The sequence below is a fragment of the Diadema antillarum genome, unplaced genomic scaffold (assembly GCF_040938485.1).
Source record: "Diadema antillarum isolate AM-2024a unplaced genomic scaffold, OU_Dant_1.0 seq00000386_RagTag, whole genome shotgun sequence".
In the NCBI taxonomy this organism is placed as follows: domain Eukaryota; kingdom Metazoa; phylum Echinodermata; class Echinoidea; order Diadematoida; family Diadematidae; genus Diadema; species Diadema antillarum.
The window spans coordinates 811,134-827,350 of record NW_027271384.1 but is presented as its reverse complement, the minus strand read 5'-3'; the positions used below and the strand labels follow the sequence as shown (position 1 = coordinate 827,350).

Here is a 16,217-nt window from a genome sequence, read left to right as displayed (position 1 = left end):
CATGTTCTCATATCCCCCAACCCTATTCACCATTTCCACCCTCCCCAAACGAAATATATTCCGTCATGCAAACACCACTGACAAAAAGGGTGTTCATATGTTGTGTATGAAGAATTACCTGGCCAAATGAAATATTTCTGTTGTCTGTTACAGAAGATGTTATAACCCAAAATGGGTAAATGATGTTTGTATGAATAAAATTCATTTTTAAATTCAGTTTCACTGTGTTTGAGAGGAAGTCGATACAACTGTCTGGTCATGTACAGATAGCAGTAAGTGCTACCATGTTGAGAAGAGAAAGTGTGTGCGTATGTGTGTGTGTGTGTATGTGTATGAGAAAAAGAGATATAAAGAGAGAGAGGGAGAGAAAGGTGTTGAAAGGAAAGGGGAAGACATGAACAGAGCAGGGAGGCTGGCAAAATAATGTATGTATAATGTTAATGAGTGGATATTGACGAGGAGGAAGAAATTCTTTATGGATATTTGCAGATGACAACATTACAGTGTAACAGTTCTTGTCATTAAACAGTTTTGTAGTCTCTCTCGTAAAGTTTCCTCACAAAAATATGACAAGTAATGGCCAACTCGAGCCTGGTCTTGCACATACTGCAGTGAGTTTGGTATTAGTTTCAACTCTGTTGAGTGTGTTTGCGTGGTGACTGTGTGTGAAAATTGTTTGTTTGTTTGTGTGTTTGTTTGTTTGTTTTGTCCAGCTCTTACCATTCCTGTATCTCTACAATGACTATGTCATATGATTTTTTTTTTCACTCTCATTTTTTTTTCTTCTTCTGCCAAACCAGTGCCTGAGAAATCTCAGAGCACATTAAATCACGTGAGTCTGTGTGAGAATATCATCGCAAATATGACATGTGACTGTATGAAAGAGAAATATATAAGGAATAATGCATGAAAGAGAAATATATAAGGAATAATGCATGAAAGAAATATTTTCTTTTTTTCTTAAAGGTGATAATGTAATTCCACCAAAACAGCACCTGCACATTCATGCCCCAAATTCTCACTGCTAGTATGCCTATTTTGAATTCCTTTTCCAGCGTGAATTCAGTCATGAAATGTCTAAATTACTGAGCGAGCGTAGCCTTACGTATCTTTTTTTTTTTTTAATTTTGTATTTTTTTTTTCGATGAATAGATACTGAGCACACGATCTGCCTGCTGAAAAATAAAGGAATGACTAGAAACAGTGAAATAGTTATAGCGCCCTCTAGAGCCAGTAACATGATATTGCTGCAAAGGAAAAAAATCATGTACGTGACCCCGGCCAGTGCGTAATAGAAATAGCTAAGAACGGAAATAGTGACATTAAAATGCACGAAACGTGAGCTGGAACACCATATCTGCACAGCGACATTATTGCAACTAGCTACCCGATGCCAAGGGACAAAAAACCTACCAAAAGACTCCGCAGTAAGTAGTGATATGGGACTAGATCTGTATGACTAAATTGCCTCTGTGCACGGACTACGTGGATTTGCTTTCCACTACCCTGGTAAGCCGCTACGCCGCAACGTTTCGCGTATGCCTTACCGCGTCACCGCCTCGCCTGGAAGTGGTGGATGGTGTGCATGCAGCAGTAATCTTCGTAATTCGGTACACTGCTCCACTATGCACTAATTAGTCATAATTCAAGTCAGTTGCGGAGACCACATCGCATCACGTAGCAGTTTAAGCACTTCTCTGCACTATCAGCGTTTGTAGTTAAATTACTGATTACCTGATTACAGTGCAGTGCGAAGATCGACGTAGCGTTCTACACAGGCTTTCTATAATTTAATAACTCACATCCGACTTTCGCTTTCCTGTGGACAAAATGGCAATGCGTTTTCATATGCCACCTTCCATTCTAACGTTACTGACTCGGATCAGACCTACTGCTAGAGCCTAGCAGTAGGGCCTAGTCTAGTTCTAACTTGATTTAGGGCCTATTTTAAAAAGCTTTATTGCCTAAAATTAGCAATAATTTGTTATTATTTTTAGAGCGTAATAGGCAGATAGGTATGACTCCTGTCTATTCTTCTAGGCATTTAAAATTGTATCACCATGTCATGGAATGAATGCTTCAAAGGTAGAAACTCTACAATACGTCTTAGGGCCTACAAAGTAGACCGAAATTTCAGTCTGTATATTGTCAGGGATATGCTTAGACAGAAAGATCCGTCTGTTCGGAGGAGTCTTTTATACTTTGAAGTTATTGCTCTCCTCCGGAGCTCCGGAGATTTGTATAGGAGGGGATCCGTGAAGCCAGATGCAGTCTCTGCAGAACATATCTCCGACAACCAGATACAGACCGATCTTTCGCCTAGTTTCGGTTGAGGATATATTCTGTGGATACTATACTATGAAGTCCATCGCTTTAGTTAGTACCTAATTAATCTTTTTAAAGATACCATAGAAAAACTTGCTGTGATTGCTGTGAGATTGCTATATTCAGATCAATCGCTGCACTCACTGCTGTGGACATATTTTGTATGCAATGCCAGGCCTTCTGCTTCTGTACAACGCAGTGCAGAGTGAACTACAAATATTGTAGCTGTAATCAACATACTGTAAAAGTGGCACTCGGTCAAAACAGCAAATATTCCATTTCTGCCGGACTTTGGACTCACTCAGATGCAAATATTCTTTGTTGCTGAATATTTAGGATGGGTTTGTGCTTGTTTGGAGATCAATTGATGAGGTGGTGCAAAAGTACACCAGCACCAAGACTACATCTGGCTTCACAGAATCCCTCTCCATGGAGAAGAACCGTCAAAGTAAAAAAAAAAAAATTATAAAACTCCTCCAAACAGACAAATTTTTCTGTCTAAATATGATTGGATGTGTTCCTGATTCAAGAAAGCTTGTGTTTGATGTTCAGGTTGTATGTCTACTTGATAATCCTCTGTATCATCAGACCAATTACATGGAATAATAAAACTGTCAGGCATTAGAAATGATAAGACTTGAACTTTAACCCGTTGAGGATGAGTCCCAAGTATACTCAGGCATGTGTCTATGGGAAATTTGTGTTGTAGCAAAATCAGTCCGTCCTCAACGAGTCAAATCTGCCTCTCACTCAGTTAAAATCCGCGCAAAAGGGGGCTGTCTTTGGGAGACTGACACATCTTGATGCCCCTTTATGATGCTAAATGAAGACAGTCTTGATAGGATTTACACAAGCTTACTTTCCTCTAGCCATCAGATGAGTGGCATGGAATGAGGAAATTGTCGGGCATTGTATGACAAGGCATGTCCTTGAAAATCTGTCTCACACTCTTAAAATCCTCTTTGAAAAAAAAAGGGCTCTCAGGACGGGATCTCGGGAGTCACTGACATCACAATGCCTCTTCATGATACCTAACTTGACTACGCACTTGTAAGTTTTAAAGCACATAGAAACTATGTATTCATAGTGTATTGAGGAGGAGATGGATTAACAGTAACATGCTGAAATTGTTCTGAGTAGAACAGTATTTGGGCATTTCCGTGAGTTGTGCGACATGACCACCAAAATTTTACCCGCATATTTCTGGACAACTGATAATCTTACTTTGTTAGCCATAGTTTGAAGTGTGTGAAACCAACTTTACTTTGAAGAAAAGTTCCCTTTTGTGCATTTTTATACCTTTTGAAACCAGAAAGCATTTTTTGACCTAAAAATCCCTAAAAATGCATTTTTGTTGCTCTTTGTGATTATTTTTTATATTTGAGGCTCAAATCAAACTTTGTTTGGTTTTACAAATCAAAAATATATTAATCTAGCAGTAAATAAAGTGGAGTCCTCGATATAAGATATGTACTTCGGACACCAGCGTGCTCTTACATAGCTCGAGAAGCTGCTGTAACGTGAGTTACCGAAACATGAACTTTTTAAACTAGCACTTTTACTATGCCCAACTGAGACATGGTATTTTGGATTATCAAATAACTATGCAGCACACATCCAAGAAATATGATGGGACTTATAGTCTTTGCTTCAAATTCTCATAACAGAGGTCTTAAAATTGTAACGTGAGTTACCATGTAACGTGAGTTACCACAATGTAACGTGAGTTACCGACATGATTTTTCTTTAATACCAAGAAATGATATGAAGGTTGTGATTGTAAGTAACCAATGAGTACATGATTACTGAACTCTTGTATTAAGATTCTATTTCCAGTAGATTGTTATTCTCTTGGTCTCTCTCTATCACCAAACCAACTGGTCTACATGTACAATGTATTAATTACACATGTTCATCACATGTTAACTTCTGAAAGAAACTGTTCCATATTTACTTCGGTATACAGTGCATGTATACTGATCAGTTACGAAAGTTGTTAAAAGACATTTCTTCTAAAGCTACATTGACCTTGTTCCAGCAAATTATCAAAATTTTGTGATAACTATTAATAGCCTCCTGATTTGGATAATCACTGCATGATTACTCTTAAAAAGTTCTTGTTTTTGTAATTCAAGTGATTACTATTTGACATTTCATAGTTTATACCTACCTGTATAGACCAAAGCCATTGTTTATGAGGCTGAAACATTTACGTGTATGAACAGAATTTTAAGATTGGAACTCGATTCCTGCTGTTTTTTCTGAGATTTTTGAGAACTGAACATTGTGAATTTGACATGCTTATGTGTTTTATACTATTCTACTCTGAGGTTTTAGCTATATTGTTGCAAAATCCTACAATGAAACTTTTCCATGTTTACTATAATTTACTTTACATGCTGATCTATGACCAAAAACTTGTTGAATGTGAACCTCATTATCAGACATTTTACAGTCATGTACCTTAAGGCAAACTATCAACATTTTGTGATATTAATAGTTAGCCTCCTAATCACCCATTCATGTTTTTCATTGGGATTTACTGCTTCAGTCTGCTTGATTACTCTAGAAAATACTGGTATACTGTTTACATGTATGTACAATTTAAATAATGGCTACTTGACATTTCATAGACCAAAGCCATTGTTTTTTAAGGCTTAAACATTTATGAACATGTTTTATCAAACTGATCAATACTGGTAGCAGATATAACTAAAATTTATCTGCAGTTTCTGTAATTCAAGTCTAATTTCTGTACCAGTTTAGTATAAGAATTTGTAAACAAATCAAACATACAAACAATTGATTATTGAGTAATTCAAACAATTATCAAATAATTGGAATATAAATTGCATTGTTTAAAAGTTAAAAGATTTATTGAAATATTAATTTCTGAACCTTTAAACTCTCCACAGACTACATGTACAGGTCTCTAGTCCTGTGAATGGAATAGTTTATATGGATGACTTGTTTTATCTAGATAGCCTGAAATCCATTTAAATCTAGTAAAATAAAAAAACAATAAAATCAAATTCTCAATTAAATATTCAATTCCTGATGCATTTGTTAACTGGTAAAGAGTGTAATTTAATGAAATAGACTCTGTTTCATATCATTTTGTTGAATACAATTTTTGTCTCAGTACAAATGAAAGCTTGGAAAACGACTCAATTAAAAATGAAATTTATCTTCAAGTTGGTATTCTAAATGTAAAGTTTCCTGCCTTTTGGTAATCTCATGGATAAGATGGGATTAATTACTGTCAGATCAATGTTCAAATCAATTTAGATTCTTTATTCATGGAGTTTGTTTGTGAAAAAAAGTTGTCTTGGTAAGTTTTCTTTGGATTATTAAGACAAAAAATCGTCTTGTGATCATGTGGACAAACTGTAACGTGAGTTACCGTAACGTGAGTTACTGCTTCACATGACGATACCTGGAGAATGTAAGACATTTTGAATTTTTACCATACTTGGTGATGTACGTTGTTAGTCCATGACTTTGACACAATAGACTTTAAAGTCTCTCTGTTTCTTGTTCAAGGAAACTTTTTAATATCAGACATGCCAAATTTTTGCATGTCCAAATTATGTAGCGTGAGTTACCGACATTTGTAGTGTTTTTTCTCATAGTTCTCATAAGAGTCTGTGGATGTAATGTTGCTGTGAGGTAGGATGGAGGTGCATGATACTCATTCACATATAGTCACTCATATCACTAATTAGGTTTTAAGGATATTGATCTCAACGACCTAATTTTGAGTTCAAAATGTAACGTGAGTTACCGTGGAAATGCCCATTTGTGTAAAAGATTTAGAAAAGAAAAACGTGTTCCCATCTCATCAGGTGACAGATGCATCATATCTTCCTTCAATGTAGGATGGCTGTATTAATAATCCCATCTCCATTTTAACCTCTTAACGTTTTCTTTTACCTGCCAATGAAAGCTGCATCAACAGACAGTGAGCGTGAGAACACGGACAGCAGCAAGGGTTCATCTACTAGCCAGCCCCCCAGCCCAACGAAGAAGCGCAAGAAAGCTCCCGGCTCAAAGGTCAGGAACAGAGTTCACCAAGAAGCCAGCATAAGATTAGGTCAACAGTAACATATTTGCCCACTGCCTAATTTCAATTTTTGTTCTTTTTTTTAAAAAAAGGAGTGTGCATTATTTATATTTTAATAGCTACATGTACCTACAGTTTGTTTATTTAAATTGAGATGCTACAGATATATACTCTGCTCATCAAGCCCAACTGGGCAAGTGTTTTGAGTTCACTTGTCCAGCTCAAAACTTGGTTGCAGTGACTTGCCCCAAGTTAGTGGCACTACAGATTTACAGTCCTGAACTGATTTTCTGGACATATATGTAGATGATGTTCTTAAAAGTGGTCACATCTTCCTGTAAAATTCATTTAGTGCCTTCAGACAAATATTAGAAATGGTAACAAACAACAAATGAAATCATAACATGAGATATGGAGGAGTTTCAAGAAGAAATGAACACTTTTACTTGCCTCTGGATAAAGATTTGAAAGCCTTTGCTAGAGATTAATTAACTGTCAGTACATATCTCTGTAGAGCATCTACATACCTTGTAGATAGGTAAGTCTTTATATTCATCACTCCTGCTGTAATTAGCCATAAATGTTAGCAATGTATGCTTGGTACTGCAGATAGCAACTGATAGTACATGTATATCTCATTAAAAGCACTCTGAATATTGCAATAGACAACTATTGCCAGTAGGTTGATATTCTTGTGATATGATGCAAACTGAGGTAGCCAGTTATGTATACCATAATTTTGTACAGTGATTGGTGTTCATGTTTACAGCACAACGAACGTCTGCACATTCACATGTTCTCTGCTTTGGTTGCTCCACCTTTTCTTTGATCTGTAGGGTGCCGGGAGTGGTGCATGCGCAGCGGGCAACCTGGCGCCCCCACCCAACCCAAGTGGTGACAACATTGTAGCTGCCAACCCCTTTGAAGACGACCCGAGTGGAGCTACGGCCACCACCCGGGGCCTGAATCTGCTTACGCGCCGCCTGAGCCGCACGGCGGCCATGAACAATCAGTTTGGCCCCTACGGCAACTCATACCACCACGCCCACCACCAGCACCACGGCATGCCGCCGGGCATCGGCGCCGGAGGGGGCGGGGGCGCCCCGTACCCAAACAGCCTGGCCAACAGCCACAACTCGAACGGCCCCGTGCCGCCAATGATGTACAGCAACCCACAGACTCTGTTTGCGTGTGGCATCTGCCACCAGCAAGTGCAGGACTCCGAGGATGCGGTCATCTGCGTCAGCAGCTGCCACACTTGGTACCACCGCATCTGCACCGGCATGACGACCACGGCCTACACGCTGCTCAACTCGGAGCAGGCCGCAGAGTGGGTGTGCGACCGCTGTGTCCGGGAGAAGAAGATCCCCCTCGTCCGGCTCAAGACGCAGCCAATCACATAGCTGGGAGCACATCTGCAGGCCAAAGCTAGCTCACCTACCCGGTTGCATTGTTTTGTATATATTGGATTATCACTGTATGTATTATTGTACACATGAAAAGAAAAAACTTACGATAGCACAAACCTTTATCCCATTTTCTGTTTAATTTACTCATTCATATTTTATCACTATTATGATTTTTCTTCTTCTTTTTTTTTTTTACATTACAGCCAGCCAGTGGAATGTTATGTGCATAGCATTTTGTTTTTCTTTTCTTCTTCTCTTTTTTTTTGAACATTCGTGCCTCTTGTTGAAATGAAGATTACTGGTAGTTTTCTCTGATCCTAATCCAACATTTGTAGAAGTCCTATTCTTGTGAAGGTCTACATCGTCTTGAAGTTGGGTCTTGAATATAGTTTCCAGTTTCCAATTTCTTAGAAATAGGTGGTACTAAAATGTGTGAAAGCAAGAGCTAAATCATTTTGAACTCATATCTGTTGAGGTGTGGCTGGTTAGAATACATCAAAATCAAATGCAAGGGACCAAATACAACAACTTTTCATATGTATCCTCACAGTTAGACAGCTTGTATTATGGAAATTAAAAAAAAAACCCAAAAACAGATTTGTGTCAAAATAAGGACCATTTGTCACACAGTTGATGTATGATATTGATGGCCATAGTTTACCTTGACAAAATATTGTGCATTTGGCCAGTGCATTCCTGTCATATCTCTTTGAATTTTATATTTTGTACAGTCAAAGTACACATGTTGTCTATGTTGTTATCTCCCTCCTGCAAATCTTGGAAGTAAAATATCTCTCTGAAGGGGAATGAGTTAGAAAACTTATTTCTGATGAAAATCAAGATATATTATGAATGATGCACTGCAAAAGTAGGAGAAAAGCTCTCTCTGCCAAAGGTGGTCATGTCAAATAATTAAGTTTGGACCAACAAGAGGTATGGGTGACAACAGTCAATAAGGACCATGACAGTGTTAAACATGATATCATATTCAATGGTATCTTTCTGGATGACGGGAATTCTGGCAAGTTACTCTAATATTGGACAGAGAGGTTGTTCTAAGGATGGTGCTTTAGATTTTTCAGCCAAGTGATTCCCAACAAGTACTTGCATCATTATTGCATTTTTTTTTCTTAAAGAAAACATGGTTGATTTTGAGTGTGTTTGTGAGGGTGTATGAATGTTTCAAAACAAAACAAGAATTAAGGTGACATTTCATCAGGGCTTGCCTCTGAGATAAGTATCACTGTCAAGCAAGTACTTAAAATGTACATTTTATTAGTACAACATAACAGAGTGAAATAACTTTGCTTGCAGCCTATTTGTGACATTTTTTATTGTTTTATTTTTTTATGAGACTGTCACAGTTTGCAGAAAAGTAAAACAATGTTACGATTTTCCCCTGTCCTGTATGCGTCCCTGTGATAATGGAGCTTAAATGAAATTTTAGTTAGAAAATGAAATTTTAGTTTAAAAAAATGAAATTTTAGTTAAAATACTGGAACAAGTGCTTTCATTCTGCAGATTCTACTTAAAGTGAACACTGTAGATAAAATCATGAAAAAAAACCCACAAGATTACTACAGTAAGTGATGAATAGAATCAAATAGTAGAATTTCTTCTAAGTAATGTTGCTGCAGGTGCATTCATTTTCTCTCCACCCCACCCCCATTTTTATTTCAGAGAGAATGAGTAAACATCAAACTAAATGGCATAAAAGATTAGCAGTTACATATTTCAAAGATTGAAGCTATATTGACTGTTGTGAACAGAGATATTTGTATTTTTTTGTCGCGATTCCTAGGGTGGTTGTAAAGTGTGTTTGCTGTGAATCATATGAGCAGGACTCCTATCGAAAAGATGTGACATCGCGTGTCATATTCTGATCGATGTGTAATTCCTTACATGACTGGAAATTATCAGAATGGAAAAGGCCACAGGAACTATAGCCCATTTAACATGGTCCTTGTGTGACTCCAAACATTATGGGATTTAGGTGTGAGTTTCTTCAATTTTTCTCCCTCTACAAATTTAATTTGTAGAGGGAGACAAATTGAAGAAACTCACACCTGAACCTTCACCCCTCTGAATAATATCTTTCTTTCATTATGGGATTTATTTGTAAAAGAAGAATCCATATTTAGAAAGACTTCTGCTGTAAGATTGAAAAATGTGCTTTATTAATCTCTTGCACTCAGTCCAGTAGGATGAAGTTTGTATGTCCTTTATGAGCTCACTGTAGACACCTTTACTTTCAGTGGCATAAACTTGTGTGGACTAAATGTCGTAAATCCTTTTTATTTATTATTTATTGTTTGTTTGTTTGTTTGTTTGTTTGTTTGTTTGTTGGTATCAAATGGACTCATCACCACAAAATATCCTATGCTGACTGTATTCAAGTACACAAAGACAACAGATAAGTGACAATGTGATCAACATGAGACAAATATATCAAGAAAGTATTGGCAATTTCATTAATGGTGAATCACTTAAAACATAACATTACAAACGGCTTGTAGGTAGCCAACTCTTTAAAAAACTGCTCTATGGAAGTCCTGATCAGTCCATAAATGGACTTCAGGTATAAGTTTATACCTGAATGTAGTTCACAGTTCTGGAGCATTGTAGTCTTGAAAAACAGTCCTTAGAATGGTGATTTAAGACAGTAGATTACACTGTCTTATCAGAGACCTATTTTTACAGAGTATGGCTTAGTAAATCACATACAGGTACTTCTTTCAGTGCCAATTTATTGCCCCCTTTGTCCTTCTTTTGAAACAAAAGTGGATAAAAACCTATGTCAATAGCCTGTATGCACACATAATGGTAAGTGTAAAGTTATTTTTCTTTTGCATATTGACATAGGGGACTGCTAGTTATATCATGTTGAAGCTGTGCACACACCTCATGTTGTGTAACATGTCCACTGCCCTAATCGAGAAAATGTCCACCATGAATTTGACATTGTCCCAAGTGTTATGATATCTCCCCATCACTCTTGTGACATCTACAGTTTGTTGAGAGGCCTCATTAAAGTGGTGCCGGAATAGTTTTTCCAAAGTATGTCAAACTTAATCAACTGCTGTATCCATTTTGCACAATGTTCTTCTTCACCCACTGAAAATGTTATTGATATGGTATGCAGTAATTGTTCGGGGAGGGGGGGGGGGGGGGGGGGGGTGAGGTTACTATCGAGGTTTGCGAGCATTTGTGTAAAGTGTCTATTTCTGTTTAGTGTCACAGAAAAAGCAATGCACTACCTACATGGTCCAGCCCAGGTGTAGGAACTTCTTCCCTCTTTCAGAGATTATTATACATGAATGTACATTTGCTATGCTGCATGGGTTGATTTTGACTGTCGGCAGGTAAAGGCCACAAATTTTGTTACTGCCATGACTTATGAGATCTGCTTTGGACTGTCCTTGTCATACCTCTTGCCTACAGTGTATGCACAGCCCCCCCCCCCCCCCCCTCTCACAATATTGCATCTCTCCTCTTTATGATATGAAGTCAAGTAATTCCCTCTCTTTCTCTCTCTGTCTGCTTTTCTCCTACACAAGTTCAATTTATATCATTTTGCTCCCCTTTTCCTCTTTCTCTCCTTTCTGTAACTTCGTGTGCACTTATAATTGTGTTCCTTTTAAGCATACCTTTATGCCTGCCTTATCCCTGACTGTGATTATCTGTATATATCTGGATGCCTGTACTCTCTTTGTGCTAATTTTTCTTACCATCTGCTTTTACCAGACCCTTGCTAATGATCATTCTGAAATGTTAATACTTCACCATATGTGTACTTCTCCCGAGGAAATCTGACAAAAATAAAGCGAGCACACACCCCTATGTATTGCGTGTTATGATCACTAGATTGGGAAATATTTTCCGGACATCTTAACTAAAACCATGGTGTTGATAAACAGTTAATATGTAATGCATATTCCAGGTAATTGCTTCATATTTCCAACAGAGCAGAGCATTGTACTATTCGTAAAAGGATAAATGTCAGCGTTGCTACAGTAGTGATAAAAGGCAACTAAACAGGAGAGTGATAATGACTTGGAAGGTTGGGAGTTGCCAATTTTGTGATCATGAATGGCTGTAGGGATCATTGTAAATGGATAATTCTAAGTGCTAGAGAGGCTGGAGGAGTTTGAGAGCCTCCCTATCTTGGCCAGTGTTGTTGGCAGTATATCTCCTGCAACATAGAATACAATCCCTTAACCCCTGGGGGAGGGGGCGGGGGGATTTAGAAACTCACAGTGAACAGTGAATGGGGTAAGTCTGTCCAAGGAATGCCTGGTCACAAGTGAGTGTATTTGTGTGTCTTGTTGACGAATACACTGTATTAGTATGTGACAATGTCCTGTGTGTTATGTAATGTCCTGATGTTTTGTTCAGTTGTTGGTGTTCCTCTTTTTCTAATGACACAATTTTCCTCGCCCAATGCCCCCCCCCCCCAAAAAAAAAAACAACAACAAACAAACAAACAAACAATCAAAACAACCCCCAAAAATGCAATGATAGATACAACCTGATAAATCAAGCAGCCCTGGATTTCAGAAATATAGTGAGTGGTCGATGTCGTCTCTCAAATCACGAAATTATGAAATCCAGTATCATATTCTGGTATTTGCACATATCATGGCACTGGTGGAGATGAGTGGTATTCTATCTGGAGCTTATCTTGTACATTGTACTCATTTTCTGAAATATGTTTGTAGTGATACATTATTTTGTGGAAGAAAATGCTCACGTAGTTTCATTGTATACTCCCTTTCCTTCTAGTAGAGTCCATGCTCAGAAAAAAAAAGGAGAAATATTTGAAATACGATGCCAAATTGAACAAGTCTTCCCACTGAAACGACTATAGAGAAATTTGATGTGCATATTATTTTGAGACTTCAATGTGTTGTGTATTTGCACAGGTACAATGTATGTGTATATAGTATTGAGTCTTTTATATTCATGTGTTAGGATGGTACATGTAAATGTTGGTCTGTGCAGTCTACATTGATCCTGTGTTTCAACCCCAATGATGATGTGAAGCATGAATAGATTGATGCAGAAAGATAAAAAGAGATATACATACTGATGTGTACAGGAACCTCACTTGATATTTGCCAAGCCATGCTGCAGTTTGTGAGTAGCATTAGGTAAGACGCTAACAGTGGAGCATATACAATGTATGAATAAAAGAGAAGAGAAATGTGTAGATGTTATTGATGAGGAGATTGAATAGAAATTATGTAGTAGTCTCTGCTGATATGTTCTGCACATGTGCTGTTCGTATTTCTTGACAGGAAAAATATGGTTGTACGCTTCTTTTGTCCAACTTAAGGATAACAGGTGTACGAGATTTGCACATTTTTTTTTGCTTGGGGGGGGGGGTACAAAACCAAATAAAGCTGTAGTGAAAAGGTACATATTGCAGTGGTTTTGGCTGACGCATGGCCAATTTGTATTGCACCATTTTGCCAAGTGTACATTTTAAAGTGTGCTCAAACAGGAGGGTTTCTGTTTATTATTATTCTTCAGATACACTTTTAATAAACTTCTATGATTTTAAAGCTGTCACGTTGTAAAACTTGGTACCAGCTGTGGTGGCTTGATGTTATAAAGAAACCAATGCACTGTCTGTTGTGAGCAATTAGTGAGAGTACAAATTACCTCAAAATATGCTTGATTCTTGCAATTTGGTTTCGATCAAGACAATAATTGCACACACAGCCCAATCTTTGTTCTGCATTTGTGAATCCCAGTAGTGTCACATATGTACAATGTTTCAGTGAAGTATGTACAAGAAACGTCGGTGAAGATGTTGAGTTCAAACATCGGGACTGTTTCTATATCCTAGTGTATTTGTACAGAGTCACTTGTATAGTAAATTCTTATCATGTTTTAGAAAGTAAAATTTCATATCACCAAAAACAGAAGTCTTGTAATTAGCATTTTCTGTTTAAGTAACAATGCAGCTGAGAAATGAATAGTGAGGAATGTTGATGATAATCATGATGACGACGACGATGATGGTGGTGGTGTGTGTTGATTATGATGGTATATTGTAGTACATAGTGTAGTAAGTGGTGGTGATGTTCTTCCCTATGAGCAAAACCATGAATAATCTATGAAATTACATTGGAAACAAGTGAATGTTTGAACATACAGAGCTCTGATCAGCCAAAATCTATTGGTATGCAGATTTCAATCAGTGGAAATGAAAGACGGAGAAAATAGAGACCAAGACAGGAACACAAACACACTTAATAACACAAACAATTGAACAAACAAGACAAAAACAAACCAACAACAACAACAACCCTAAAACCACATAGTGCTAGCCACAAATAGAGACCTAGGTGCATATATATATATATATATATATATATATATATATATATATATATATATATATATATATATATATATAATATATATATATATATATATACAGGGCTTGACACTAACGGTGGCCCGGTGGCCCGGGGCCTTCAAAAATGAAAGTCGGGTCACCAAATTTCAAAAAAGGGCAAATTTGGTTTGCCCGCCTCGGGCCACCACAATTTTTTGAAAAGTATGTCAATAAATTCATAACTTTTTGCGCCGGAAATTAGCAGTTAAATTTGTTTAAAGGATGGATGAAAAGGACTGAATGAGTGCCTGAGAGTGAGTGTTGCAAGTTTGTTGAAGTTTAATTTATGAGTAGATATGTCCAACTTTTTAATACTTACTATCATAAAACTTAAATATTTGACTCATTTAAAAAAAACAGGACTTTTAATGTCTTTTATTGGTTTTTTTTTCGGGACACCAAATTTTTCTCTCGGGCCACCAAAAATTTGAAATTTAGGATTTTGGTGGCCCCATCGGGCCACCAAACAAAAAAGTTAGTGTCGAGCCATGATATATATATATATATATATGTTGAAGTGACAAACTGAAATGATCAATGAAAAGCCAAAACTGGAGAAGCAATGAAGAGAAGAAGGTGAAGAGGTTAGAAAATGAAGTGAATGTGGAACTCTAAGAGCAGGTTGTAAGAGCGGTGTTTTCATATTTCCTTGGTGATCTATACAGTATGTCCCAAAAAGAATTACAACGGGGCCCTCCACAATGATATCTTTAAAAATAGTGAATCAATCTAAATACAAATTCAGGGTATGAAACTATAACTCATTGCCCACATCTTACAGAAAACCCCATTCGATTTGCTTCAGTGGTCAAAGAGAAATACCGAATTTTGTAGAGGATGTCGGGAATCTGTTCTGTCCAAGTTCTGTCTATTGTTCACACACAAGATCATCGAAATGCTAAACTCAGAAGAATCTGATTCATGACATGCTTTACAACAATCCACATTTCTCTGTGACTGCCTAACCAAATCGAATGGGGATTTCTGCAAAGGAGAGCTAAAATGTTATATTTCAAGACCCTGAAGTAGCATTTGAAAAATTTAATCATATTGGGCATTATCAATGCGAAAATCTTATTGTAATTTTTTAGGGGACATACTGCAGTAGGTCGCCCCAAAAATTACAATCAGATTATCGAATTGATAACATCTATTATGATCAACCTGTGTACGTGCTACTTCAGAGTCTTAAGGTATAACATCTTAGCTCTATTTTGCAGAAAACCCCGTTCAATTTGGTTAAGCGGTCACAGAAAAATGTGGATTGTTGTAAAGCATGTCATGAATCGGATTCTTCTGAGTTTAGCATTTCGATGATCTTGTGTGTGAACAATAGACAGAACTTGGACAGAGGAGATTCCCGATATCCTCTACAAAATTCCGTATTTCTCTTTGACCACTGAAGCAAATCGAATGGGGTTTTCTGTAAGATGTGGGCAATGAGTTATAGTCTCATACCCTGAATTTTTATTAAGATTCATTCACTATTTTTAAAGATATCATTGCGGAAGGCCGCGTTGTAATTTTTTTTGGGACATACTGTATTCCAGAATTGGTATGATATTGAATATGAAACATTATCAGCAAGGGAGAGAAGAGAATTAGAGGAGGTACATTGTACATGAATACATGCAAAGCTATCACTAGTGCTGCAAATCGCACAAGATGCCTAGATGGAAATTTCATATATCTGGCCTTCAGGATACCACACATTGTTAATATAAAGAAAAAGGCAAGGTGATGATAGGCACGTCATGAACATCTGATAGAGAAGCTGCAGTATGTCTCTACCCCTGAAACTATTAGTTTTCTACCATCCACTTGCAGCAAATGGCCGGCGCAGCCGTGGGGGCCGTGGGGGCTCGGGCCCCCACACTTTTTGTGCACCCATACAAAGGAATACACAAGGTGTCATCACTTTGGACCCCACACTTTTTTTTTAAAACACGGAAGTACGTAAGTGGCACTAATATAGAAAGAGATCTTGAAGTATGGCGGCGGTAAGGTTATGTTT

The 16,217-nt window shown here is 37.5% G+C and overlaps 1 protein-coding gene across 1 annotated transcript; it reads left to right on the top strand.

Annotated features, from left to right (window-relative positions):
• The first annotated feature begins 1,332 nt into the window (after positions 1-1,332).
• On the top strand, positions 1,333-7,969 carry LOC139731878 (uncharacterized). Its single transcript, XM_071642754.1, has 3 exons — positions 1,333-1,427; positions 6,272-6,378; positions 7,225-7,969. Exons 1-3 carry the CDS (start codon positions 1,391-1,393, stop codon positions 7,789-7,791), a joined length of 711 nt encoding a protein of 236 aa, XP_071498855.1. The 5' UTR covers positions 1,333-1,390; the 3' UTR covers positions 7,792-7,969.
• The last annotated feature ends 8,248 nt before the right edge of the window (positions 7,970-16,217 follow it).

Bases quoted from the DNA above. Each gene is read 5' to 3' on its own strand.
- LOC139731878 (XM_071642754.1), top strand. From the start codon at position 1,391: ATGCCAAGGGACAAAAAACCTACCAAAAGACTCCGCA. The intron at 1,428-6,271 runs GTAAGTAGTGAT...TGCCAATGAAAG, and splicing joins ACCTACCAAAAGACTCCGCA to CTGCATCAACAGACAGTGAG. The intron at 6,379-7,224 runs GTCAGGAACAGA...TTTGATCTGTAG, and splicing joins AGAAAGCTCCCGGCTCAAAG to GGTGCCGGGAGTGGTGCATG.